General features: G+C 50.7%; 13 protein-coding genes across 13 annotated transcripts; 12 read left to right on the top strand and 1 right to left on the bottom strand.

Annotated features, from left to right (window-relative positions):
• Window positions 1–1,035: 1,035 nt before the first annotated feature.
• Window positions 1,036–2,661, top strand: TbgDal_X1540 (hypothetical protein, conserved; the record flags this gene model as incomplete). Its single annotated transcript, XM_011779037.1, has 1 exon — window positions 1,036–2,661. One exon carries the CDS (start codon window positions 1,036–1,038, stop codon window positions 2,659–2,661), a length of 1,626 nt encoding a protein of 541 aa, XP_011777339.1.
• A 510-nt stretch (window positions 2,662–3,171) lies between these two features.
• TbgDal_X1530 (hypothetical protein, conserved) lies at window positions 3,172–4,980 on the top strand (the record flags this gene model as incomplete). Its single annotated transcript, XM_011779036.1, has 1 exon — window positions 3,172–4,980. One exon carries the CDS (start codon window positions 3,172–3,174, stop codon window positions 4,978–4,980), a length of 1,809 nt encoding a protein of 602 aa, XP_011777338.1.
• A 361-nt stretch (window positions 4,981–5,341) lies between these two features.
• TbgDal_X1520 (hypothetical protein, conserved) lies at window positions 5,342–7,489 on the top strand (the record flags this gene model as incomplete). Its single annotated transcript, XM_011779035.1, has 1 exon — window positions 5,342–7,489. One exon carries the CDS (start codon window positions 5,342–5,344, stop codon window positions 7,487–7,489), a length of 2,148 nt encoding a protein of 715 aa, XP_011777337.1.
• Window positions 7,490–7,955: 466 nt separating this feature from the next.
• On the top strand, window positions 7,956–10,790 carry TbgDal_X1510 (hypothetical protein, conserved; the record flags this gene model as incomplete). Its single annotated transcript, XM_011779034.1, has 1 exon — window positions 7,956–10,790. One exon carries the CDS (start codon window positions 7,956–7,958, stop codon window positions 10,788–10,790), a length of 2,835 nt encoding a protein of 944 aa, XP_011777336.1.
• A 262-nt stretch (window positions 10,791–11,052) lies between these two features.
• TbgDal_X1500 (hypothetical protein, conserved) lies at window positions 11,053–12,321 on the top strand (the record flags this gene model as incomplete). The annotated part of the gene is made up of 1 exon (XM_011779033.1): window positions 11,053–12,321. The coding sequence occupies one exon, from the start codon at window positions 11,053–11,055 to the stop codon at window positions 12,319–12,321; it is 1,269 nt and encodes a 422-aa protein (XP_011777335.1).
• A 472-nt stretch (window positions 12,322–12,793) lies between these two features.
• On the top strand, window positions 12,794–13,239 carry TbgDal_X1490 (T. brucei spp.-specific protein; the record flags this gene model as incomplete). The annotated part of the gene is given in 2 exon segments (XM_011779032.1): window positions 12,794–12,862; window positions 12,862–13,239. Coding segments are annotated over 2 exon segments (447 nt in total).
• A 433-nt stretch (window positions 13,240–13,672) lies between these two features.
• On the top strand, window positions 13,673–14,194 carry TbgDal_X1480 (hypothetical protein, conserved; the record flags this gene model as incomplete). The annotated part of the gene is made up of 1 exon (XM_011779031.1): window positions 13,673–14,194. One exon carries the CDS (start codon window positions 13,673–13,675, stop codon window positions 14,192–14,194), a length of 522 nt encoding a protein of 173 aa, XP_011777333.1.
• A 487-nt stretch (window positions 14,195–14,681) lies between these two features.
• Window positions 14,682–18,179, top strand: TbgDal_X1470 (mismatch repair protein, putative; the record flags this gene model as incomplete). Its single annotated transcript, XM_011779030.1, has 1 exon — window positions 14,682–18,179. The coding sequence occupies one exon, from the start codon at window positions 14,682–14,684 to the stop codon at window positions 18,177–18,179; it is 3,498 nt and encodes a 1,165-aa protein (XP_011777332.1).
• A 487-nt stretch (window positions 18,180–18,666) lies between these two features.
• TbgDal_X1460 (aspartyl-tRNA synthetase, putative) lies at window positions 18,667–20,292 on the top strand (the record flags this gene model as incomplete). Its single annotated transcript, XM_011779029.1, has 1 exon — window positions 18,667–20,292. One exon carries the CDS (start codon window positions 18,667–18,669, stop codon window positions 20,290–20,292), a length of 1,626 nt encoding a protein of 541 aa, XP_011777331.1.
• Window positions 20,293–20,748: 456 nt separating this feature from the next.
• TbgDal_X1450 (hypothetical protein, conserved) lies at window positions 20,749–21,534 on the top strand (the record flags this gene model as incomplete). The annotated part of the gene is made up of 1 exon (XM_011779028.1): window positions 20,749–21,534. One exon carries the CDS (start codon window positions 20,749–20,751, stop codon window positions 21,532–21,534), a length of 786 nt encoding a protein of 261 aa, XP_011777330.1.
• A 487-nt stretch (window positions 21,535–22,021) lies between these two features.
• On the top strand, window positions 22,022–22,780 carry TbgDal_X1440 (hypothetical protein, conserved; the record flags this gene model as incomplete). The annotated part of the gene is made up of 1 exon (XM_011779027.1): window positions 22,022–22,780. One exon carries the CDS (start codon window positions 22,022–22,024, stop codon window positions 22,778–22,780), a length of 759 nt encoding a protein of 252 aa, XP_011777329.1.
• Window positions 22,781–23,342: 562 nt separating this feature from the next.
• On the top strand, window positions 23,343–24,371 carry TbgDal_X1430 (hypothetical protein, conserved; the record flags this gene model as incomplete). The annotated part of the gene is made up of 1 exon (XM_011779026.1): window positions 23,343–24,371. The coding sequence occupies one exon, from the start codon at window positions 23,343–23,345 to the stop codon at window positions 24,369–24,371; it is 1,029 nt and encodes a 342-aa protein (XP_011777328.1).
• A 1,419-nt stretch (window positions 24,372–25,790) lies between these two features.
• Window positions 25,791–26,123, bottom strand: TbgDal_X1420 (hypothetical protein, unlikely; the record flags this gene model as incomplete). The annotated part of the gene is made up of 1 exon (XM_011779025.1): window positions 25,791–26,123. One exon carries the CDS (start codon window positions 26,121–26,123, stop codon window positions 25,791–25,793), a length of 333 nt encoding a protein of 110 aa, XP_011777327.1.
• Between the last annotated feature and the right edge of the window lie 768 nt (window positions 26,124–26,891).

The raw sequence follows: 26,891 nt of genomic DNA, 5'->3' as shown, positions 1-26,891 counted from the left end.
AGGTCTCCGTGCAACTATAGAATAAGATTAGAGAATATATCCGTGTATATCCATATACCAGCGTACATTTTAGGGAGTTGCTTCTTTTCGTTCCTCTTTTCTGTTTTTCTTACCCTATTCATCTTTTCGCGGAGCGAATTTATCAAGTGGACCGATCGGCTGCAGGTAATCAGCCAATTGAGGTGCCGCATCATCGCAGACCAATTTATTCAGCAACATAAGAGCGACCACATGTTTGCATAGATACATAGACACATTTTCGTTAGCTTTGGTTCATTTTTCCATCGTGGAGTGACACCGGTTTTGGTGGACGGTATAGAAGTGCCATTGGGTGGTGTAGTTTGCTTAGGGAGAGGCAAAGGTTATTAGGGGAGGTGAGTGCGCGAATGATGTGTTTTCGGTTGTTGTTGTTGTTTTTTTACCCGTTCCCACGAAGCTAGGTGTTTACCTTCGCATATTTTAGACTTGCTTCTCTGTCTTCTTTTGAGTTCTAACTCACCAGGGGTCTCGTAACAGGACCCCATCGCATAGAGTTTAAACCCTCATTTTACACTCCCAGCACACATACACCTCTTTCTTAATTCTTTTACAGATACAAACAGAGCTGCAATTTCTTCAACCATGTGTCTACTCACGTGATGACATTGGCGTCTTTTGGAGGGATATGCTTCGTAAAGAAGGAAAAGGGTAAAGCGAGGGACGGAATTAAGAGTGATATGACAGTGAGCGTCATAAAAGTGGAGAGGACTAAACTGCTTCAGGGACGGTTTACCGTTCATGATCTGAAGTGACTACTTTTTCTTCCGTTACCATGGCTTCATCTACCTGATTTTTATTCGTCATCGGCTTTTTTTTTTATAGATCTTGGCACCTATTCGCATTGTACGTCTATTCCCCCCCCCTTATCCCTTACTTTATTTCTGTTGTCATCACTTGAACAATGTCGAGCGTTAATTCGTGTCGGAATCCTAGCACTAAGTTAGGTTAGGTGAACCTGACAGAGAAAGAACAGGGAGGTAGAGGTGAGGTGGTCACATGCGGCGATGGCTTAATATCGCGTCCAACGTATTCCCTCTGCTTCGATACCGGCAGGTCTTAGGCATAAAGCCCCCACCGCCCTTGCATCTTAGTCGGGAAGGCATTTGGCGAAAAACAGAAGGTCTAACTTCTCGTACGGATGGAAAGGGAGAAATTACCCCTGCGGACGATTTACCACCATGGCCTGTGGACGAAATTGAGTTCAACACACGCGCACCAATGGGCGGCCACGATATTCGTCGGGCTCACGAGCAGCAAGCAGCGGTTCTAACAGGCATCGACGAAGACTCCGGTAACCTGCCATCAGTTTCCTCTACTACGCACCTTTCTTGTCTCCAGCCCCAGCGGTTGACTGAAGAGCAGAAATCTGAAGTTCGTCGCGTAGAGTCAACAACCGAAGAAGGTGCTGGTGCTCTTGAAGCGGGTGGTTGGGTATGTGGTTCGTGTTTGCATTGTATGCCATATCGCTCTCGATCTGTTTGTGACTCTTGTCACACCGTGCGTCATGACGCGGCGACGGCGGTGGCTCGCTGGCGCGGCAATCCCACTACATGGTTCTGTAGTCGTTGTCACGAGTTCAACTTCGAAAGGGATGCGGTGTGTCGCTGCTGTAATCTAGCACGGGAGGCGCAGACAGAACTTCACGTTGCCCAGCATGAACGCGTAGCGGACGAGATACAGCGTTCCCCTGTAGGCTCCGTAATTGTAACACGTAACCGAGTCGCTCGGTGGCGGTGCTTTGTATGTAGCGAGTCAAATGCCCTTCAGTCGTCTATTTGCAGGAACTGCGAGACTGGTCGCTTTGACCTCTCTGTGTCCTGCTGGAATTGTGGAGGGCAACAGAAACTGAGCAACTCCCAGTTGTACGGCTCCGAACCTGCAGACCGCATCCATGTTGCGCGTCCCTTCGGTTTGCACAACTGTTTCCCCCGACTCGCTCCGGAACAACGCTGCAATCGTTGCAGAGTTCCGCTGCATGGTGCAACTGCATCTACTCGCAGCGATGCGTGGCTGTGCGGGTGTGGTGTTGTATGCAACGCCTCACTGGTGTCATGTACTCGATGTCGCATCCCTCGTCGATTCGCTCATCAGTCGACGTTGGAAGAACTTGTGCGGGTCTGGGACTTTGCTAGTGCGACGAATTGGTTCTGTGAGTCATGCAATCATGTCAATAAATCCTCGCGACACGTTGTAGCTCTGGATCGCAGCTGCAAAAATAATAGCAAGAGCTGCCCCAATGGCGGTACCAACCTGGGGACCAGTGGGAGTTTCACTGACGCCTCCGTTGCGAAGGACGCAAGTGTAAAATTTGCTCGTATTTCACATGGAACGGCCAAGTGCGAACGCTGCGGGCAGAAGTGGCACCACCAGCCGGTTAATGACGGACAGTACTGGCGATGTGCCTGCCACAAGGTGAATAAACGTGAGGACACGCGCTGCCAAGTGTGCTTTCTTCCCGCAGCCGATGGCATCCGCTCGGACGTTCTCTCCTTTTGGTCACGAGGCGATTGGTATTGTTTCAATTGCCAGCGGCAAAACTATCGGGAAAAGGTGGTCTGCGCATGTGGGGAGGAACGGCCAGTGGACAGTCGGGTGGATAACAAAGTGGCACCAGCGAAATGATCCTTTTATACGTTCTACCGATTATTTGCGCTAGAGGGGAGAAGGTGGTAATTGTAACCGAAGCGCTTGGTGTATAAGATTCGCGTAATGGTAATATATTATTGTTGTCTCTGTTCGCAATGTGTGGCAGCAGAATGGGTATGTGCTGGCGGGATAACGTGCAACATGGGCGGACAGCAGCACCGCCCCCAAAGCATAATGCCAATGCCTCACTCAAACCCTGCACATAACTTGCGTGTTTCCTTTGCAACCCCCAGTGCCTGTAGTTTATAATATGCTTCCTACCTTTTCCCCCCTGTCAACGTTATGAGGCAAGGGCGTACGCGTGGACAAACCACACTGGTGTTATTGGTTCGAATCCATAGGGGCTACTCCCTACGAAAAAAAAAGGAGAACCGGGAAACACTGAAACAGAAAAAGTGGCGGAAGGTACCGGCAGCCTAAATTCTTGTCGGTGTTCTCTTTACTTGCATTCCTTTTTTTCGTGGAGGAGGGTTGAGTATCAGGCGGATGAACTTGTCCAATCGGGTTGTGGCCTTTCCGTACACCCCACCACCCGAAGCTAAGTATGCCAATCTCTGCCTGCAGGCAAAGGCGGGAGAGGAGGTGCAGGTTGTTCGTCAGGTTGGAGGTTGGGCCGTTTTGAAACTTGGCGAACGTATGGGGTTGTTTCCATTAGCCTACACCGTAAAAAAGAAAGATGTAAAAGCTGGCAACGGTGAAAGTTCCGGAGTTAGTGTGGGTTGCCCTCTTGAAAATGAAAACGAGAGCGTTACGAAAACCGATGGATGCCCCGAATTTTTCATGGAAGGAGGCAGTGTGGTGACTGACGCTGAACCACCAGCACAGAGAGCTGTGAGGAATCACGGAAACCTCAAGCGGCCGGGGTGCGATCGTATCAGCCTGGACTTCCACGTTTCAGGGGAATCAGAAGTGGCGAACACCGCTGATGGCGCGGAATGTAATGTCTTATTTACGCGAGTGCGTTGTCTCCCAGACGAGAGTGAGCGGGAAATGCCTGACGGAAGTGGCGGCGCTGAGACTGAGGTAATCCGGAAAGGTGACAGAACAACCACGGGTAATGAACTTCGTGACGCTGCTTGTGTCCTGTCAGCCCGCAAGCTTCCTGAGGAGACCACCGGACGAAGAGGAAAGCTCCGGAAGATGCCTCAGTCCCGTCACGGAGATATGGACTACCGTGACAAGTTTGAAGAGGCGGTAGGGGAGCTGCGTGGGCAGTTTGTGGAGCTCGACATGGAAGTTGAGTGGTTGAACAGCGTCACTGACCGGTTACAGGCTGTCCGTCAAAACCTGGTTGGTGCCTGCACCTCTCGGAACGAGACATGTGGAAGTCAGCAGCTGCAAGAGGGGGAAGATGAGGGGAAAAATCATGGAGATCAGTTTGACGCCGCGGCACTGAAACAGTATGTCAGTCAGTTACAACAAAGTCTAGTAGCATACAAAGCAAAGAGTGATACCGCACCCGCTTCAAGTGTGGATGGCGGTCTTGCTGGATGTGAAGGCGCAACGGCGACAGCTGCTAAGCAAAATGGTGGAGAATGTACTGACGGTTTTGAGGTGCCGTGGTGGTGGGTCATCAGCGCTGAATTAAGGGCAGAGATGCAGTCTATTAGGGAGTGCATATGGCGCGAGCTGGAGACGTTGTCTTATTACTCGGGTCAACGGCAGCGCCTGTGCGCCAATGCGGACCGGTTGTTGTGTCTGAAAGCGTCGATGGATGAAGAATCATGGACGTTGAAGGAGTCTGAGGATGCGCTTGAGGTGGTTGCTCCGGCCGGCACTTATAAGATAGCGTACGGTAGTGGGAGTAACAATAGTAGTTACCTTACTGACAGTAGCCATGAGAATAGCTTCGTTAATTCAAATCAGGACACGAGCCTCTCTCTGGCCCCCGAGGGGAGTAGGGAAGACGTTGAAGTTGTTATGAAAGAGGGTTTTGTGTGGCCAGCGTCTATTCCTGGAATGCTGGACAACGAAAAAAATGTCGCGGAGACTCACCAGCGGGCTATCAAAAAGTATGAGGAGAAACTAGAAAAATTGCGGAAGGGAAAAGGTGAAGAAGCCTTTGAAAGGATGCGTGCCATGGAGAAACTTCGGAAAGCCCTGTCAACTGGCGATGCTGCTCTGAGCGCCCTCCTCAATAGGCTTAATGAAAAGAAGGCATTTGTCATGAGGTATAGAAATGTGGCGGCCATTATGGAGGAACAACTGGCGATTAGTAGAAAACTTCTGCAGCAGAAGCGTGTCAACAGCCGTGGAAACCCCAAATCGCCTCAGCAGGCGGAACCGACAAACTAGAAAGTCGGAGAGGAAAACTCTGCACAGAAAGTTCCATAGAGAGAAAAGTATTATAGATGATATGTTTACCGATTACAGTCGAACCGCACGTCCGTGAGTCGACTTCTCATCCACTCCTTTACGCTTCATTCCCTGTCTTGCCATTAGGTTGGCAGATGAACTCACATTTTTTAACTCGTTTTCCTCGGTGACTTCCACATCCCCTTAAAAGTTTCTATTGAGCTTCTTATTCACTTTTTCCCCGTTAACTGAAGGTGGTTAAGAAGGTTTGCTGTTATTTTTGCTGTAGTACTTTAAATATTAGAAAAGCGGCTCCGTGGAAAAGCGGAGAAACATTACCCTTCTCAAAAAAAAAATATATATGGCCTTCCTCCTGAGGGCGATTGGTTTCACGGAATCCATACCAGGATTCCCCTACACTCCGTGCAGTGGTTCCAGCACCACTACTGCTGACACTCCGACCATCACATGGACCATGCGGCAGGGTGAATGTGATGAAAGCAAGCGATCCGTCACAATATTTTCCGTGAATTTGGCAGATATGGAGCCACGGAAAAGGGAGTTAGTACGCCACGCAATGAAGAGGGCTAAGAGCTTGCTTCTTCCTGGTATATTGCGTTGCTATGGGGCTGCTGAACACCGAGACACGGTGTATCTTGCCACCGAGCCTTGTGAACCACTGAGTAAAATGAAATGTGGACAAATGGGGAGTCCCTTAGCCACGTCTGGTGATGACGATGATGAGGGTGAAGCCTTTAATGACATTGTTGCATTGGGGCTGAAGGCCGTTGGATCCGCCGTGAGTGCACTTCACAAGAATAAGTTGATTCACGGAAACGTAGGGCGTGACTCCGTGTTTGTTATCTCGACCGGCGAGTGGAGGCTCTTTGGTCTTGAGCTTGTTAGCGGTTTTGATGACGTTGGAAGTTCATATCTTTCATATTGTTCGTTACTTCCGGCGTACCGCCGTCCGCCAGAAACGCAGCACACGAACTATGAGAGCGGTGGGAAAACGTGCGCTATCGATTCGTGGGGATTGGCCTGTCTCATATACGAAGTTCTGGGAGTGAACGATCAGACCTCAGGCAAGTTGTCACAGTCTTGTAGTACAGAAGATCTGCGTAGCTGTCGAACACTTCCACGGACTCTGCAAAGTGGCTTCAGCGGGCTTTGCGCAGTTAATCCGAAAATGAGACATGATGTAGATCGATTCCTGCGAACAAGCGATTTCATCATCTCAAGTGACTACGTCCAATCTATGCAAATGCTAGATGACTATTCCCTAAAGGATGCTGCGGAGCGAGAGCGGTTCATGGAACACCTCGCGAACGTCGTCCACACATTTCCCAGGGATGCTTGTAAGCACCTGGTGCTCCAGAAACTTCGGGCTTCCTTTACTTTCGGGATATTACCTGGTGTCGTGGATACGGTGGTGAAGATAGCGGCTCGGATGCCGTCACCGGAGGAATATGCGACTCATGTCTCCCCGGTTATTGTAGCTTTGTTTCGCTCTAAGGAGAGAATGGTTAGGTTGCGGATCCTTCAACACGCAGCAGAGCTGCTTCCGCAAATGCCGCCTGCCGTCGTCGATGGTGAGGTGTGGAGCGAATATGCTTCAGGTTTTGAGAGTCCGATAGCGGCTATTCGAGAGCACAGTGCTAGGGCCCTCGTTCCTATTGCGCCTTTGCTGACGGAAAAAAGGATCGTAAATGATGTTCCAAAGTATATTGCCCAGTTGCAGCAGGACTCTGAGGGCCCTATTCGCACGAATGCCACCATCGCCCTTTGTTTGATTGCTGACACCATTCCAGCGGAGTATAGGTCAAAACTGTTCGCCCAAAGGTTTGGTAGGATGTTGAAGGATCCTTTTGCTCCCAGCCGTACCGCGGCCCTTCGTTCTTTTCACACAACATTGAAGCACTTCACCGCGCAAGATATCGCAGAGTTGGTGATTCCAGGTGTTTCCCCGCTTTCCATGGATAAAGTGGCAGAGGTGCGAGCAGTGGCCTTGGACGTCATACATGCCGCCGTTTCCCGCTTAGATGCGAACCACAGGGAAATATCGTCAAGTACAGCGAATGAAGGTAATGTCATTCCCCCTGCTGGGGTTGTTAACAACAATACAAACGGGGCCGGAAATGGGGTAAAGGGCAGTAACGCGGCGTTGGATACACAAGGTTGGGGGAGCAGTGGTAGCAGTAGTGTCATTCAATTGGAATCCACCACAAAGGGGGGGATGGAAAACTCCATGCCAGCAGCGTCGAAAGCGTCCCCATTCCCACAGAAAGTGTGGGGTTCACAATCGTCGCCGTCTGTGCGTGAGGACGATGAGGAGTCTTGGGGGGAAGAAATACAAATGAAACCACAGAAACTACGTCTGCATAGCACTGCAACAAGGAATGGAACTGGTGCAGTAGTCCCCGATTCTTTGACCTCAGATGATCATCCGGAGGACAAACGCACGCTGAAGATAAGAAAGAAGGGCATTGGCGCCTCTCGCCTGTCGTAGTATTTACAGGCCGTTTCTTCTTTCTCTTTCCCGTGGTGTAGTTACGATTAGACGCTGTAAGGTTGGGTGCACTGTTAGGGTCCATTGCCTTTATCCATGCTGTAACGAACTTCCTTGGTGGAAATACCTGACTTAATACGGTCGAATCATTACTGGTAACATACGGACGCACACTTGGACGTGTAATCAAGTTCCTCTTTGCCGTCTTGTGGTGTAAGTGTTGCGTGTGTGCCTCTGGCGATCTCACTGTAGTTTGTCCATACGTTGTTTGGGGCGCATTTGTTTTCCCTTCCTCTTTTCTTTTTATTTGAATGGTTCGCTCACTGCCACCCTCGTACGAGGTCCCTGGACTTTGCTTCAAGTGGGGAAAAGCTTCAATAGAGTATCAAGTGGACCTAAAGAGGTAAAAGGAAGGACAGGAAAGTGGCGTCGATCTATCGAGTAGACTATTGAGGCAACGATCGAAATGCAGACAGCCTCCCCTGCCACAGCGGCAGAGTGCAGTGGAGTCGTGAAGCATCACCTTTGGGTATTTTACACCGCGCTGCGTTCCAGTGCTGATGAGGTGGTTTCTGCCGCTGTGGAAATAACAGGACTTGGTGAGGAAGGATCCCATCGCCGGGGATGGGGAAAAGCAGCTGGATCGGAAAGACATGACTTAACGCGAAATGGCTCGTACTCTCCTCATGCAAGGGGACCAGCTATTCCGGAAGACTCGCTGATAACCGCGGCTACCGCGATGTTAGGGAGGCTACTGCACGAAAATAGAAAATGCGGTGGTGACGGAAGAGGCCACGTCCACTCCCTAACTGAGTCAGAACATATGCAACGAATAAATACTCTTGCGCAGGTGATCACATGGTACTGTTGGGCAGCCGTACCGGTGTCGGAGAACACTTTCGACTTCTCGTTACTAGCTGCCAACCGCCAGGATGCGTCGAGGCAGCATCGACCAGTGCGGAGGAATGTGAATGGCAGTGACAGCAAATCTACTAGCAGTTCTCACCTAATTGAAGATGGGCAGATGGCCGAAAAAATATTTGGTGTAGGGGTGGAAGCGGTGGTTTATGCTTCCGTCAGTAACATTAACAAAGGAATGGTTGACGCTCATGCTACTCAGGGTGGCGACGGTAGCGGAGAGTGTGCTTCTGACGAACTCTGCCACATGGTGCGTATGTCGGCTTTTTATATGCTTGTGGCTGCGCTGATGCGGTTCCGCAATTCGCCCTTTAACGTTACTCGATACTTACCTGTGTTGTTTCCTGAAGTGGATGCGAGAGATGCCCGGGTTTCACACCCGCTGCTCACTCCATTGTTGTGGCATAGAGAGGAACGAATTCGAGCGGCGGCGGCTGCCCTGCTCTCCGCCTTGCTCCGCAAGCTGAGCACCAATTTCACATATGCAGAAGAGCCACAACAGAAACGGCAGTCTTTCCTGTCTTTGGCGTCACTGAGTGGTCGGGTTTTAGCTTCTATACATTATGCACTACTGTGGGCAACGCAGACGCCAGATACCCCTGAGCTAATGCAAGGTGTCTGTTCCAAAGCGGTTAATGTGCAAAATCACCGCACTGGCATTCACTTTTCTGTTTTTTCCGTACTCGTCGCAGTCACGCCGTACAATCGGTGCCCACAGTGCCGTGAGATGGTGGGCAGTGTCTTGCGCATGAATGTGCTCCGCGAGTGCCTTGTCACATGTGACAGCGGTAGGTTTAAGGCGGCAACGGCCTTCCTTTGTGAAGTGTTAAAATCCGAGTCTCTTATTAGTGTGGTGCACGGCTGCCTCTTGTGGGACGAAGAAAACGTTAAAGTAGAAGCAAAAAATCTCGAGCCCTTCAGTCGAAACGAGCCACGTTGTGACGGTTTCAGGGCACTGGTTGATTCACTTTTAACGCATGCCGCGGCACGCGTGGAGGTTTGGAGGTGTGTTGTGCAACTCTCCCGCTTGCATCCTGCTACCGTGGGGGCCCACTTCTCACAACTTATCACAGCTTCCCGTGCCGTTCTACGATTGAGTACGGGGTTAGAGGGGACCACATGCCCTGCGGGAGGAGCTGCTGATGCAACTCTTGGTGAGTGTCTGCGGGGGTGGGTGCATTTCATGGGTTATGTCTGGCAACCCTTCGATGGACAGTCGGCGGACCCCGCGCTTCGACCCAACTATGCCTCCCACCGGGCAACGCAGTTGCAGAAGGAACAAATCGTGGCGGAGCTTGTCCTTCCGGTGCTACGAATGGCAGTTAGGGATTCTCGGCACATCGAGGCCCGCCGGGCTGCTTTACGTTGCCTTGCTCAAGTGGGGGATGAGTATTTGCTCTCCCTTTCCGACAGTGCTCGCCAGGAGATTATCGAAAAGGTTGTCGCCGCGACATCTGCAACGGAGAGCAGCGGCAGAGCGGAGGCCTTCACAACTATTGGCGTGTGGGCGTGGAAGTACACTGCCCTCGACAGCAAGACACTGGACTTCGTCGACCTTGCAGTCTCCTGTCTCTTCAATGACCCTTGCTCCACCGTCCGAGGGAAGGCGGCTTTCGCTCTCTCAAACATCACCTCACGATTGATTGAGAATTCAGCGGAGGGCGATGGTGGTGACGGCGTAGAAAGCGCTGCCGCTCATGAGAACCCCCTTAGGCAGTCTCCACGCCACATTCAGCTACTCTGTGAGGTTGCTCTGCATGCTGCCGAGCAGTATGACGACGCTGCCATAATGGGGCATGGCATTCGCATAATGAGTCACCTCTTGGGGTGTCTTACCTTCGAGGAACTAATCGCCGAGGCGAGGGCGGAGTGTGAGGAGCAGCAACAGGTTGTCGCGGAGGCATTCTTTGACACTCTTCTACGATTTTTAAACCCTTTCGGCTGTGATGCCAAATTAAGATGGAATGCTTCATGCGCTCTTGGGTTCGGTCTCGCGCGGGAGGTGGTTTTCGATGCGGAGCCAAAAGGAGCGACTTCTGCTGTTGAACGGCTGTGCACTGTGGTATGTAGTGATCGCATTTTCAAGGTCCGTACGCAAGCCGCTTCAGCCCTCGCGCGAGTCCCCCCGTCGTGCCTTACTGCGGGGCGATACGCCACAGCGGACCTCACACCTGTGGTGGCCCGTGCGCTGTGTGGTGCACTGCGGGAGGTTATTGGAGACACAACGGAGACATACGCCCAGTACAAGGAGCAGGGCGCTTTGAGGGCGGCGTTGCGGCAGGGGTTGAGCGTGATGATCACTGGTGCAACATCGAGTGCCGAACTGCAGTGCATTTTCGCTGAATTCCGGACGATTCTTGTGGCAGAAGGTCTTTTGGGGTGAGGTGAAAGGTCGGGGTTGGGAAGCGCACGGCGTACACTGGGGACAAGTTATCGAGAGAAAAGCTCATTATGCACCTCTCGCATCCCAGAAGTGTGTACACACGTCTTTTTTTTTTTTTGTGGGAATCCCATCGATTGTTGTTGTTGCTGTGACCTTTTCTGTGCGTATAACGTGTCTCTTTTTCTTATTTGCGTTTGTGCAATGATGCTTATACACGCGATTTTTGTGGTACCTTTCTAAGACTAGGAGGAAAAGGGTGTGTATGCCAGCTGTCTGTCAAAGTCTTATCAGTGGCTATGAGGAAGAGAACCAATATTTGTTAGTGGAGGCCATTCACATTCAACGAGAGTTAAAACACTGTGGTGCTGAGCCCATAGCAACAGATCCGTGTGATCGCATGTTTCCTAAGCAGTATGCATCACCTCTACAAATGCTGAGGCGCACCGAGAATCAACCTATAGCCCTCAGCAGCGAACTGCTGAACACTTGGGGAGGCAGCACAAGACAGGATCGAAAGGAATGCTACTGCCAGCCCAAACTGCTGAGTGCTAACTACTGCAGGGTTGAGCCGTACTGCAATAACAAGGTAGCCAGACCTCAGTTGCCCTCTGCTTTCAGAAGAAAGGGTTCGTTGTTTCCAAGTATCGCCGCAAGGCTCGAGAACGACGTTGCCCTAGGATTAGCCGCGTCACTTTGGCCAAGCGGTAATGTCGTTGGCCATTGCGATGATCGGCTCGCGCATCTACTTGTTCTTTCATCGACTATTGTTCGATGCAAAAAGATCGCACAGCGCGACTGTGAGAAGTTGGGAGGTGTTGCTGCCGCTCGTGGTGTTTCTTCAGAACTTCGCTGTGAGTACATGAAGGCCATTGAGCATTTGGTTTACCTTGAGCGTAGTGTGACGGAGACTATTTTGCTGGTCCCACCAAATTTGGGGGTAAGTCAGGAGCGGCTGCCGTGTCGCGGTGGCGCTGCATTGCAGGACTCGGTTGCAAAGAGCCACACATCCAAAGGCACTTCGGTGGAGTTGTCTGTTTCTATATTGAGTGCCGTACGCGTCTTGAAGGGCCTTATCGAACCTGCTACGCTCACAGACCGGGCAACCTCCAACCCAACTTGGCAGTACTCCCTCGTACGCACCGCTGCAGACGTACCGAGTCGCTACGATATTATTGACGCCATGTCCTACACGTTGGAGCCCTATCCGGGCCTCGCGGTGCCGCGGATTTATTGCGCAGTGGCGCGGCAACTCGCCCTCGAAATTCTTCGGAGTGCTGGTAATGGCTCTATTGGCGACCGTGCCGCCGTCGCTGCGCTGCGTATTTTACAGCACATCAACACAAGAACCGAGTGCCTCTGCTCGGAGGAGCGAGAGGCGGGTCAGCTGTTCCTTTCGCGGCTTCAGTGGCGCCTGCAGCGGTTGACGCAAATGTTGGCATCAGAAGTGGTGGACGAAGCAACGCTGCCGACGCGGGAGCTGGTTGCCGCCACACGAATGTTCTGCGGGGACCCTCCCGTCGACTTCTCTTGAGAACGGTAAACGCATATATATATATATTTCTGGCTTGTAAACTGGAACCGCTCCCTATGCCGTACTGCTAGTAGTGTGCTGAAATAAAGCTGTGTGCTGTACTTTAAGTTTGCAATTTAAAAAAACCTGTACGCTCACTTACGTGGAGATTATTTGGAAGAAGAGAAAAAAGGGTGGGGGCGTGACGCATCCGAATTTTTTTTTTGGGGGGGAGGAAGGAGGTGTGCGCCTCACCTGGCGATCATTTGAGGTGAAGGTGACAAAAAGTGAGTCTTTGGTTCGTCTAATATTTTTTTTTTGTTTTTTGTCGTTGCTCCGTTGGTATTGTTTGATTATTTTTAAAAGAGAGAAAAATGTTCATTTTTTTTTTCGCAAACATGCGTGCGTTTATTCTTCCCCCATACTATCGCGTGGGATTCGCTTAGCTATTTTTCGTTTCTTTTTGTATATTTGTTTGTTTCTACCTGCCGGAATGCGGTGTGGTAAAATATGTAGCCTTGTTTATGTCAACTTCTTGTGTAACAAACCCCTTTCTTTTGATTTTTTTTGTGTGTTACTTATACTTCCTGCGCATTTTTTTGCCGTTTCTATCGTATTCCCCACAAGATCGGTTACTTCACAATAGCAACATTTCGCTTCCACTGGGAGAAGCAGTGGTTTAGTGCCATGTGGCGCGAAAAGTGGGATATGTGCTGCGAAGGCATTTCAACTCTTTGGACCGTTGGGGGACGGCTGCGGAACGTTTACAACAGTTCAAAGAGCGAGGCGGAAAGGCGAAGGGACGTTTGGTCCACATTGCTCTGCACAGCCACATTTGCCATGACAGCTGTGGCCTTTGCGGCGATTGATGCGCACGGTGGTGTGCCACCGGTAGTGTGGAACGTGTTGGGTGGAGCAAAGCGTTTGTTGAGGCGCTAAGCGGCTCCGGGGGTATGTGGATGCGCTGCTTTAAACCATGAAGTATCGATGTAAACGCGGCAGTATGGAGATGCGTGTTGCCAGGAACTGCGGTGTTGTGCAAACCCATATGGGGACATTTGCACTGCCAAGGGTTCATTGCTAATATTTTGTGTGATTCTTTCCTACCTCGCCCCACCACTACCACCACCTCATCGTCATTGTTTGCGGGTATCCGAGTTTATTGTCTCCGACTTTTACCACTGGAGTGTTTTCCCTTTCTGACACTACTGGGCATCATTGTTGTGCGGACCCGTGTTTGACTGCAGTGAGAGAAGACGTGTGATAGAAACAGCAAAAAGAAAAAAAAAAAGCGACCGTACGAGGTGATGGTTTACCACGGAGTGCTATCTTTCCTTATGACCCTTCTACTCGAATTAGTCGAACAGCCCAAATGGGAATGAGAAAAAAGGAAACAATAAAGAAAGCACATAAACCCGGTGTTGCGAAGGGCTTGTCATACCGCAGACCGTGGGCTACGTTCGTCCCCACATTAATATGTTTTCTTCTGTTAAACTACCTTGCGTTTGGGACGACCGTCAACGAAGAGGGAACTGACCTTGTTGTACCCTCGGGCCTCGGTGACAACAATACTTCATCCCTTTCGAAGCTGCAGTTATTGTTTGAGGACCGCTTGATGCGAAGTTTGTTTCGCGTTGGGCTATTTATGTTTCGCGAGATGAAAGTGATTCAACTTGTGGCTGTGCTAGCGTTCGTAATACATTGTGGGGAAGCAGGGCTTGCAGCAGGGATTTGCATTCGCTGCAAGGCAGACCGAAGGACATTCGGATTGTACACTGTATTAACGCTTTTGGGTGGCGCCACGCAGCTCGGCCCGCTCTTTGAGGCAGAGAAGGACTACTTGAAGGACACCACAAACATTACAACGAAGGACGACGTATCGAAGAAGGCATAGTAGTAAATGAAAAAACAAAGGGCACGCGAGAATGATGTGTCGGGGAAGATGGTTGATCGTATGAGTTCAGCCGGCTGGTCTTCACTTGACTACTCTTCAAACCCCGCCTTGATTATCTTTTTCATTTCTTACCTTTTTAACTAGTTACAATATTTACTTGTACTCAATTTCCTTCTGCTTTTAGCTTCTTCCCATTCCGAGACACTGAACGCGTTTACAACAAGGGTCTGGGGAATTGCTGCAAGCACAAAAGTAGGGAACTGGCGTATATGGGAAGAAGTTATTGTTTATGGGATGTATGCTGCGGCAACTGTTCGCCGTAACCAGTTCGTACTAATGTTTCGTTTCCCTTCTTGTTTTTTTATTCGGACACCGCAGTTAGACAAATATAGCGTATTCGCGCGCGCGTGTTTTCAACAAAGAAGAGGCCGGAGCGAAAAGCGCGAAGACCAGCCCTTTTGCAACCGCAGATGCAGAGCAGGGTGGGATGCGCAACAATTTCCCGATTCCCTTGCAGTACAAGCTTGGAGTGCGCTACTCCGTCCCCATCACTTCAATGACTGACGACAGTAGGCAAATGTTCAGTGCCAACGGTGCGTATCCAACCAATGAGGACGTGTCTGCTCTATCAATGCCTTTGGAAGACCCGCACTCGAGGGGCAACTTCTTCACAGATGCGTCTGCGCCAGCTGCGGCCAACCTCTTTAATGTGTTGACACCAACAGCGCAGCAGACAAAACGTTTGCGGGGCGTGGGTCGCGGATCCAGCGCGCAAACTTTTACCAGAACAGCAGCCGGCACTTTAACTCTCTCAACAGCGAGACGTACCGGCACGAGTCAGGGGTGTGGTGATTGCATTATGGCACTAATCGACAACCGTGCCGGCGAGGTTGGGGCTGCGATTTGCCAATTGCCCTCACTGACCATTATCATCACGCAGTATGGCGACAGCGTGACGTACGCGAAAACGTTGTCCTTCATCTTTTCTCGTGGTCCCGCCGAGCTGCTTGTCCCTGAGACGGTTGTTGGAAGCAATTTTGTACAGACACTTCTGAGGCATTTCAACGACACAACAATCACGGGCGTGCAGCGGCGCTCGTTTGATGAGGCGCAAGGAGCCCATCGGCTGTTGGAACTCATGTCTACGGATGAGGCGGCCCTCGAGGTGAGCAATACCGACCGCTACCTCTGCCTTGCCGCCGCCAACGCACTCGTTGAGTTCTTGGAAATGACATACAACTACACCCTGCTTCCTCACACGGTGCGTGTGAAGTACTTGGCTCTGGAGAACTACATGGAAGTGTCAAGGCTCTCAGCGCGGGCGCTAAACATCATTGCAACCGGAACCGACCATCTTGCCAAGTTCCCCAACCAGAAGTTAGACAAGGAGACAACTGAGGAGAGTGGAAAGACCGGTAACAGAAAGCCACCGGTGCGCAAAACACTCTTCCGTTCGTCACGTGAGTTGAAAAAAGACGCACTCTTTGTACCACTTGCAACTGCTATTAACTACACAATAACGGCTGTTGGCCGCCGTTTACTCCGCTCCACCGTACTGCAACCACTGCGTGATCCCACGAGCATCGAGTTGCGCTATGATGCGGTGGAGTGGCTCTGCAGAGACAACGAAGCCCTCGCCGCCATACGACGCTCACTGCGGTTACTGACCGGTGATGATTTGGAGCGCGTCATATCAAATTTTTCACACACACCTAAGTTAGCAACTCTCAAAACAATGCAGCGTTGTATCGATGCAGTCGTGACGCTGTGGCAATTTCTTCGTGCCACAACCCAACTACTGTACACGTTGCGCGGGTTGCTCAGTAAAGGCGGAACGGGCAATGCACCAGAAAGCGAGGAGTGTGACGACGTGGGGGACCACTCTAATCTCAGCTCTGACGGTGTTGACTGCAGCTATGAAAGCCAAGTGGAACTCCACGAAAGGGAAGGGGTGATGGAAAAAGAAAATTTTCACTGGCCCGTTCCGCCACGAAGCTCCTTATGCAGTACCTCCGAGGGTCACCGTAAACCTCCCATGTTGTTGCGTAAACTACTCCAGACTCTGACTACATGTCACATGGAAGAAATATGCGCGGAGATCGCCCACTATCTCGATGAAAGTGTTGTTCATGTTACAGGTGGGGACGGTGCGAGCGTAGGGCGGCGGCCACGACGCACTGGTGGTGCGGTGTTACAAGTCCAACAATGCTTCGCGGTAAAATCAAATATCAACGGCACTCTTGATGCCGCCCGACACCAATACAGTCAAACCATTGAGTCGATGTTTGCTCACGCTGAGAGTTTGAAGCAGCAGTACGGGGTTGGGTCGCTTCGCGTCGTGTACGACGGCGTTCGTGGGTACCATTTGTGTTACGACTCGCGGCATGAGCGTAATGCACCCGATTCAATCTTCCTACAGAAATATTCTGGTGGCAAACACTACGCACTTTATCACAGTGGTCGAGCCATGATGGATGTTGACGTCGGGGGTGATCTTCATGGTGACTCTCAACAGCAGAGACCGCCATTCTACGGCTCCTCGGTCTTACATGTTGAAACACCGGAGCCATTGAACACTGCCGCTCAGCGCGCTGCGGTGACCAAACACCAAGTGCGGGGAAGACGAGTTACATGCACAACAAAAGAGATGCTTCTACTGCGCCGTGGTGCTGATGATGTTGTCGCTGAGATTCTCCATACGCAAAACGGGGTTGTGCACCGCCTCATTGAGTACCTTCGACAGCGTCTTGGGAAGTTGCAGGCGGTTTGTGATGGGGTCGCCATGTTGGATCTTCTAATCGCTTTTGCCACGTATTCGCGTCTGAATGCCTGTGTGCGGCCAACAGTACTGCGACAAGGGACTTCTTTCAACAGTAGTGGCACCTATTTTATTGAGGCGCGCCACCCTGGTGGACTCTTCACAGCCAATACCGTACAATGGAGTGACCGGACAAATGTGCTGCTACTGACGGGCCCCAATGCATCCGGAAAAACTACGTTGTTGAGGCAGGTTGGGCAGTTGATTGCTCTTGCGCAGAGCGGCTGCTTTGTCCCGGCACGGGAAGCCGCCATCCAACCGTGTGACCGAATTATAGCACATATGCTCTGTGATGATTTGGAGGACGCAGCCACGTCGTCGTTTGCAAGGGAGATGCGGGAACTGTCGTATCTTTGCATGAACGCCACAAGGGAAAGTGTAGTACTCGTGGATGAACTGGGGCGCCGTACAGCGGCGCGTGAAGGCATGGCCATTGCGTGGGCGACAGTTGAGTTTCTAGTGGAGAAGCGTTGCCGAACAATATTTGCGACGCACTATAGCCGGTTGACGCGCCTTGAAGAGGGCACTGCTGGTGCGGTAAAGAATGTGCACTTTGTGGTGGCTGTCGAAGACGGCGCCGGTGGTAGCATCCCCGTAGGAGATGACGGAATGGTGGTGCTGGTGGGCGGAACTGCTCCTCTTACTAATGTTGAAAGCGGATCAAAGCCAGCAAGCAAGAAGTCGTGCACTCTCCGTTTCGAATACCGTCTGCAACCCGGTCCTTCGCATGTGGATTGCTACGGATTGCGGCTTGCCTCCCGCGTTGGCTTCTACGCGTCTGCGCTCAAGTTGGCGTGGGAACTGTTGCCCCTCATTGGGGGAAGGGAAGGCGGTAGGAGTCATGAAGGTGCAGGTGACGAGGCGGTAGCAGCGACTATTGATGAAAGCGAAATAAAAAGTTTCCATAGCGCTGGAAGCCCGTGTTGTGTTCGTGTTGCTGACAAGGTGGTTGCGGATATGGCCAAAAGCCCCCCTGTTGTTTCTCCAAGTGCGTGCAACAAAGAGGAGCTAAGTATGATAGGCGGAAACAGAATTAGTGGTAACCACAGCGAAGATATAAGCGTTGCTTCGAACTCTCGTTGCCTACGTCATACTTGTCTCGAGGGAGGAGCAGGGGATTTGTCAAAAATGTTGCAGCTGTCACCATGCGGTTCCTCCACTGAGTGACTCATTGCTTGAGAGGTATCGTCGAGGGTGCTTTCCTTTTTTTTTTTGGTTGTTATTTGTTGCGTGTTGAACCCCTATTGCATTTGTTTGTGTTAATTTCGACTTATGGATCAATGCTAAGACGGGTGGAAACATTACCACACGCTTACCATTTGTTTTTTTTTACGAATTTCCGCGTCAGTAGTGCCAGCGTTCTTATTATCACTTCTTTTGTCCCCATTCCCATAACCGGAAACTATTTCTATTGATGGGACACTGCCCGGGCGAGGTGGTCTATTTTTTCCTTTTGTTTGTCCCATACTTCTTTTTATTTTCTTGCTGGCGGCACTTTTGTTTGGAAAGGTGCATGTGAGTTGTCCTTAGGAGCTCATAGCGGGAATTTGCAGCTATCGTTGCCCATCCCTCACTAACGTTGCATCCGGAGAAGTTAACCGCATCGCGCTGCAGAAGGTGTCGGGGTCAGTGTTAGGGGGAAAAAAAGAGTCAAATGTATCGTTTCTGGCCGAGCTTCTCGCCGTTTCCAACTTTGAAACTCCTCAACATCCATCGCTGGTGTTGCAGCGCTACAGGAAAGCCACCCATGGTGGGTGTTGCTGCCATACAGCGCGGCGCGTTACAATCAGCGGCATCGGCAAGGGTTCGCGGTCGTGTGGAGAATTTTCGTGTCCGCGGCAAGCTGGCTTTCATTCAACTCCGCCAACCACCATCGCACTCCATTCAAGTTGTAGCTGCTGGGGCTGAAATCTCACACAGGGTGAAGGAACTTACGCCTGAGTCTATTGTTGATGTTATTGGTGAAATCAAACCTACTGAGCGACCCGTGACATCCGTCAGTTGCTCGAACTATGAACTGCATGCGACATCTATAGAAGTTGTGAGCAAGGCAGCTGTACCGCTTCCTTTTCCGCTTCACGACCAGAACGCGAAGCTGGACACGCGCCTGAACAACCGATACATCGACATGCGAACACCGTTGGCGGTTGCTATGATACGTCTGGTTTCAGCCGCTGCGCAGAGCTTCCGCACGCAGCTTTTGTCCCGCGACTTTGTGGAACTTCACACGCCAAAGATCATAGGCACAGCATCAGAGGGTGGTAGTGCGCTCTTCTCACTGGATTACTTTGGTCGTCAAGCCTTCTTGGCGCAGTCGCCTCAGTTGTACAAGCAAATGGCAATAATGGGTGATGGTATGCGAGTGTTCGAAATTGGGCCCGTTTTCCGCGCGGAGAAGAGTCTTACGCATCGTCATCTCACGGAGTTCACAGGACTGGATGCTGAATTTACAGTCGACGAATTCTATACTGAGTTGTTGGATGTGCTAGAGTCAATATTATGCGGCATGATTTGGAAACTTCAGACAGAAAACGCCGAGTGGATCAGCCAGGCACGAGCGGCATTAATGGAGTTGGACAGTGCTGAGGACTGCGGCACTGTGGTGCCTCGTCGTGAAGATATAGTATGCGAGGTAGCGGAGGAGATAATTGCCATGTACAATATACGTTTTGATGACGCGGCGAGCCGAATAGCACCTTCCGTGCCGACTGAACCCTCGGAGGATCGCTATCATGCGCGTATCGGTACAAGCGGGCCAAAGGTGCTGCGTATGACATTCAGGGATGCACTGCAACTCATCCGGGATAACGATCATCAACACGCTGGAAGGCAACAAGAGGTCGCGGGGGAAAGTGACGGAGAGGTTGTGGTCGACTTCAACCTCAACCAGGAGCGGGCACTCGGGGAGTTGATTCGGTTACGCTACGGCGTCGATTTGTACGTTGTGGATCAATTCCCACTGGCTGCACGACCCTTTTACACGATGCCACACCCGAGTGAAGAGGGTGTAGCCTGTGGCTTCGATATGTATTTGCGTGGAGAGGAAATTTGTAGCGGCGGGCAGCGGATACACGACGTGGCGCAGCTCATTCATAGCATGGAGCAGCGGCGAATGGAAGCAGCACATATGAGGGACTACGTGGACTCATTCCGGTACGGTGCGTGGCCACACGGTGGCTTCGGCCTCGGACTTGAACGTATCGTGCTTTTTCTCTTGGGTGCGCGTGACATCAGGCGTGTTTCACTATTTCCCCGTGATCCGAGGCGGTTGGCGCCATGACGTGTGTGTGTGTGTGTGTTGAGATGTTTTGTGTTTCCTTGTTGTTGAGAAACACCTGCTGTTACGCTTTGTAGGGTCACACTAGTGCCTTTGATAGTGCACGTGGGTGGGCCCGTTTGGAACTGCTCAGCGGTGTATTTGAGGTGGACCGCACCGCGTGAATTAATCGTATTCGTGTAGGTAGGTATGGGTTGCCATGTTTTTGTGGTTCAATGGATCTGGTGCCACTGTTTTGTAAGTTTGCAGTTCTTCATTCGCAGGCATAAGGGAAGACTATGTTTAATAAATGAAAGTTGCAAGAAGCACCTGTTCCCTGGTGTCACCCTAAGGGCGCGCATTTGGTATATTATTCCTCCGCCCCCCTACGTGGTTATTAATGCGAACTAGTAGAGAGACCCACGAGGCGGAAGGCACATATTTACCCCATCAGAGAAATAACTAAGGGAAAAGATAAAAATGACAAGTGTGGAAACCCGCATCCAGGCGCTGGTTCAGCGATATACACTCATGGAGAATAATATCAATAAGTTGAGGAAGGCCTTGGCATCACTGGGCGAAGGGCAGCAGAATGCAAATACAACTCCCAGGAATGAGGCAACGGCAGTGGCACATCATCGTGACCCTTGTGACTTAAAGGAACTCCAGCCATGCCCTCAGGATACTCCCGAAGTGGCGGCTCTGCGTCGCTGGTGCATCGAGCATTCCCTCACCACTGCAGTTTTTCGTTGGGTGCCCTCCGACTACTATCAGCACACGCTGCAGTGGCGTCGGGACGAGCTTGCCGCCCCCAGCGTTCATCATCTGTGCAAGTCAATTCTCATGGAAAATACTCACTGCACCAACAAGGATTGCGGCGTCCGAGAAAACTCTCGGTACTATCTTATTGTGTACCCCTACACGGAGAAGTTTGACGCGGAGATGGTCATGCGGCATGTGAAGGGTCTGAACGAGGGACTTGGCAAGAAAAAGTTCAACTTTCGCCTTGCCGCGCCAGATGTTGCACTACAGTTAACCGGCTTTGGTCACGGCGCTGTCGCTCCATTCGGCACACCGACGGAAATTCCAGTAATTCTGAGCGACAAAATCTTACAACTTACACCGGCAGTGTTTTGGATGGGTGGTGGGCATGTGGACTGCAAAGTGCGGGTCGATGTGGAGCAGTTCATGGAGGTGATAAAACCTATTGTGGCGTCCGTCACGACACCGCTAAGCGCTGAGGAGTTGGAGCAGTTGGTGGACTGAAACCAAGAAGTCGCTGCTTCTTTCAAAGCAGTAAACGGGCGTACACGAACGTCCGCCTACGGGCTACCTGATGGATGAGAGATGGTGGTGGGAAAATAGTGAAACATTGACAATGGGGAAGGATATGATGCCACTCCTCACTTCTCCCGTACACCAGTGTGGGCGCACAACTCGGTTCGCTTATTTGTTGTTGTGTGTTCCGTGGTTAGCGATTCCGGATGTGTAGCGATAATAGTACATTCCTAACAAACAATATGTGCTTCTACCGGTTTTGTTTCTGGGGTGCTGCGTCAATTGGGTGCAGCTTAATATTGTTCTACCTTTTTCTTTTCTTTTCTTTTTGCCTCTCCTACGCATCAAACTACGCGGCGTGTGTGTCGATCGACGGTTTGCTCGAATATAATAATAGGACGAGTAAAGGCATTCAGTGGCACCCCAGCTTCCACGCGTATAACCCTGGGGGAAACATAGTCTGTATGGGCGCCTTATGCGCATGTCGTTAACAACACGTAGGCCTTTTTGCCCTGTTCTGCTTAACATTGGCAGCAGCCGCGCCGTGACACTCTCACATTTTCATGCAAAGGTGTGTCCTTCAATCACTGCAACTGTAAAGCAAACGATAAGGGAACTTGATGATGAGGCATCACCCAACCACCAACGGCGACAGGAGTCCTGTTTTTCATCAGGGGAGTTGCGGTTGCGGCCGTACGGGTTTTCCCCGGAGCGACCACAGCTTCAGCACGAAAGTTGGAGTTATGCGTGGCACTCATACCTTAACGCAGTGCGCTTGAGAGGTGAAGTATCGGCTGCAGGTGTGGCACCCCTTCCTCCCACAGCAACGAGTGCGAACTCCACAAGTCACAATGATGACGAATTCTTTCCAATGACAGGAACACTCACATTGCCCGTTCCCGTTGTAGTTCCGACTAGCAATAATGAACCCAGTAATGAAACTATAATGATGGAGTTCTTTCGTGTGGACGCGTTCATTCCCGTTCGGGTGCAGATGTACCATGTGATGCGGCGGCTTATTAAGATGCAGGCAGTGTGGAATAATATGGTAGCAATTGGGATCGTGGTACCGACGCACGAGGTTGAGTATTTTATTTCTGCAGCAAGAGCTGCCCACGCTTCGGATGGCGAGAGAACTCCTGACGCTCTGCTCTCAAGAAAACCAAGTGTGTTGGTGTACGACCCGGAAGGGCTTCGATTTCAAGTACCAGAGTCCAAGAGGTTGCGGAAATAACACGTCCTTGCGTGTGTACATTTTATTTTTATTTTTTTGTAAAAAAACAACAAACAAACAAACAAACAAACTAAGGCCATTGCAGTACGGCTAGTGACATAGCTACTTCCATAAGTGCGTTTCGTATTGAACCTTCCCATGTTTTACTTCAAAGGACACTCACATAAGCGTACTTGCATGAATGTGCAATCATTTGTATATGTGGATGTGTGCCCAAGCATTTAGGAGGGGAAATGCGAAGACAGGACTCGGAAGCTGAAAGCACCTCATAAGTGACTGTCATTTACTTGTCCGGAGAGAAAATGGAGTTAGTTGTTCTACGCGAACATCCACGGCATCTTTCCTCATTTCGCTCTACGAATTTACGTAATACGATCAGGGTTCTAGGAATAAAGGAAAAAGGAAAAAAAACGATAATATAATACCTCCGACAAGTGAGAGGAATAAACGCAGACGTGCGGATTAAAGGTATTCATATTCGTTAACAACGCGGCTGGTGGGTGTCTCTGACGAGCACAAGTGGGTTGAAGCAAAAAGAAAAAAAAACAACAGAGAGAGGAACATGGCGGAAGAAAGGTGCCTGGAGGGACCCATGGAATACTTTTTCGCTGCCTTGGAGCGGCAGTTTCCCAAGCAGACAGCGTTGATAGGGGGCGCAAAATCTCTGACGCAGGCTATTCTGAGGGCTCTTGACGTTCTCTACCCGTTTGTGGAGGCCCTGTTCGTCAGGTTTATGGACTACGCTAAGTCCCTGTCTTCCCACGAGTTGAACCAAATACTCCCTCTCATCGCTGGTTTTTCCATTTGTTTCTTTGGGGGTTGCTTCTTCACGCTGTTTTCAACCGTGGAAATCGTTTACCTCACCAGCTGGGATCGCATTAAAAAGAGTGCCGAGGTCATTCACCGGAATTACGTCGCGGCGATGGAGGCCAGTAGGAAAGATGACGCCCCGGGCTATGGTTACACCGTTACCACAGGCGACGAAAGTCTCTCGAAGAATGAACTGCTCTCGCGCAAGTTACGTATCTTTCTGCAATCTGTCGACCCCGTCAGTGTGAAGGAGGAACTCGCTGCGGTTGCCCTGGCATTCATGGCGGTTGTGGCAGCGTTGCGGGATCGCTTCGCCTATTACGTCACACTGGGTTGTATTCTCGCAGATACAGGCCCACGTTTTTTCCCACTTAAAGCCATCCTCGAAGAGTCGCTGCCACCGGAGCTACAGAAACTTGCAGGCCCCTTTTCCAACTTCCTTTTTGGGGCCCTAGGCACAACCATTGCCGTGCTTGCGAGCCAATACACCATCACCCTGCACTGCGCCACACGAGGCTCAAAAATGCTTGTGGATAGCGCCCTCGAGTTGGCCAAAACAAGAGGAATCGTGGTACAGGATGTGAAGGTCGATGATAGTTGGGTGAAGGCATTCGCTTTCGGCCTCGCCGTCATCGGATTCACATGGCAAGCCGCGAACGGTTTTTCACTACCCTTTCCACTTAATTTGCTCCTCTTCCCCGTTACGGTGCTAGAGTGGATCGTCAACGTCATTTTCCGCGCGTCCGGGTCTGCCGTGTGGGCAACCACTCTTTCTGTGTAAAAAAGATGTGGTTGAAAAAAACAGTGGTCGTGGAGAATGCGCGTGGTTGTCGCTAGGGGGACATCGTTTCTGTGGCGCTAGCGGGAGACGGAACTGTTTTCGAGCGTATGCGCGAAGGGGTAAAGGGGAGGTTGGAGAGGACCCATTTCACCTTACTAAGAGTGAAAGCTAAGTTGCTGCCGAGTGTGTAAGTTGTCTGCGGAAACCATTTACCAGGCACGCGCCCTCATAAATATCCGCGCAATATGTGAAGGTCGTTTCGCATTTATCTCCTGCTGTTTGGCGTGCGTGCGTAGTTTAACACCATGCGTTTCACTTTGTGCTGGTTCCGCCAGTTTTGAGAGGTGCCCTCTTCTATTTCCATTCTTGCCACAAAACCCGTTTTTTTTTCGTTAGTGTGAGGACGGGGCAGCGCAGCAAACGGCCCCTTGAAGTAAAACAACAGTTGCTGCCCCAGCTAGGTCAGTCGGAGAAAAAAAAACCTCAACACCGATAAGGGGCACCAATAACGCAACACAAACACCGGTTTGTTCGGTTGGAATGAAACTTGGGCCCGAAGGGAGTGTAAAAGAAGGGGAAAGGGAACTCTGGATCGGTGGAATGACTGACATTACACATTCCAATCGCCTATGCGCATGATGGCGAGCACCGCGGCAGCGGCTCTACCGCTATTTGTAGTCTCTGCGCTATAAAGCAAGGCGCGCTTCCAATTGAAATAACGGCTATGAAGCTGTCCAATGGCACGCACCGGTCAGTGGTCTGACGATCACTCTACAAAAAAAAAAAAAATCGCCTACCAAATACAAAAAAAAAAAATCGCCTACCAAACACAAGCGGGCACACACACATGTACGCAAACAGAACCGTTTCATTGTGTTTTTACATCAATGAGGCGTAACGGCAACTTCTTTTTAGCCTAACGCATTGCCAATGTTGCTAACGTCCATGAAGTTATAGTTTGTTTTTCTGCCGTTGACAAAAGAGGGCTTTGGGGGGGGGGGGGTCACTGATTACCACTTGATACGTCGCGTCCCCCATCCTTTTCACAACACAAGGAAACAGCCACTTCCAGTCCCAAAAATAGACCCAGGAAATTGCAATGCCAAGCTTCGAATTGGGGAAATGCATGGGGAGGTATGAAAAATAACCTTGGATCGTGATCGAGAAAAACAAACCCTTTCGTAAAAAAAAAAAAAAATCACTCCCCTAGCATGATGTACGCTCCGTGAAAGTAGTCCAAACGGTCGGGTCGCACCCACACTTACCGTTTGTATCGTAAAGCTTAGCAAACCCTCCCAACGTCATTTTGAATGTTCATGCCCCTTCAGTTACTCCATCACAATTCAAATAATAGACCCTCCAAAACCTCAGCATCCGCAGCAGCCGTTACGAGCCAACCGCTCTGGCCTTTGATACTTTTCAAACCTCCTTTTCTGCTCCCCCACGTTCCACTGAAAACATGAGGCTCAATTGCTGTTGAGTGGCAAAACCCTCCTTTTCAGAAGCGAGCGGGGGCGGAGATTTTCGGGCCGCCTTTCTGCACTTCATCCTCTTGAGGGTTTCTGCTCTCATTGGTATATTTGATGTGAACCTTCTAACAGTACAATGGGGATTATGTTCGCCAGCAAATGCCATGGCTCCACCGTCAAAAACCATCACCACGTCATTACCACCCGACCCCACACTTTCGACATTGCAGAGAATGCGGGGCGGTTCCTGCGGCATACATTGCTGAGACGAGGAAAGAAGCATGATGCAAAGCCGCGCCCCCGGCACTTGAAACGTTGCCAAGCGTTTCGCCACAAGCGATGCCCGTAACCGCCTCTCACCCTTCAAGTGATATACCAACTGCAAGGTAGGGAAAATTCCATTTCACTGTGAACGGCGAAACACGGGCGGTGCCTCGGATGGCAAGAGGTTGCCCCTTTTGAGGATGGATCATTAAAACATGGTGGGCTTTTGGCGCCCTCAAGGGAGACATCCATAACAATTAGGGGAAGCTGACTACCAACATTCTACATTTATCAAAGCCTACAAACGACCCCCTCCAACATGGGTGGCGGCAGCTTGTCTGTGTCTATTCGTGGTGGAGCGTCCGTTGTTGAGGAATCGAAAACAGAAGGAACTCCAGAAAGCATGGTAACTCCGCTTGGGCTTTCGGATGAGGAGCAGCCCAAGGTCACATCAACCTACTTCCCCACCCTCAAATATAAAACGGCTCTAATGGAGTCATGGAAAAGCCGGAGCCGTTGCGCAGAAGAAGGATGTTAAGTTGATAACCGGTGAATGTATGGAACAGGTATTTTCAGTTGCCAACAGAAGAGCCCTAATACGATAAAGATCAGTTAAAGGAGAGTTCCCCCGTCTTATGTGATCTGCTTTAAACACTCTGAGATAACAATATGGAAAGCTTTGAGGAACTCTGGAAGCAGTTGCAGTTGGATCCCTTGCGATGCAACACTTGGGAATGACAGGGAGATTTGTACGTTGAAAGCCTTAGAGGCTATCGTATTCGTGGAG

The sequence above is a fragment of the Trypanosoma brucei genome, chromosome 10, assembly GCF_000210295.1.
Source record: "Trypanosoma brucei gambiense DAL972 chromosome 10, complete sequence".
Classification (NCBI taxonomy): Eukaryota; Euglenozoa; class Kinetoplastea; order Trypanosomatida; family Trypanosomatidae; genus Trypanosoma; species Trypanosoma brucei.
Note: the sequence above shows the minus strand (reverse complement) of the source record. Positions and strands in the feature narration are given on the sequence as shown.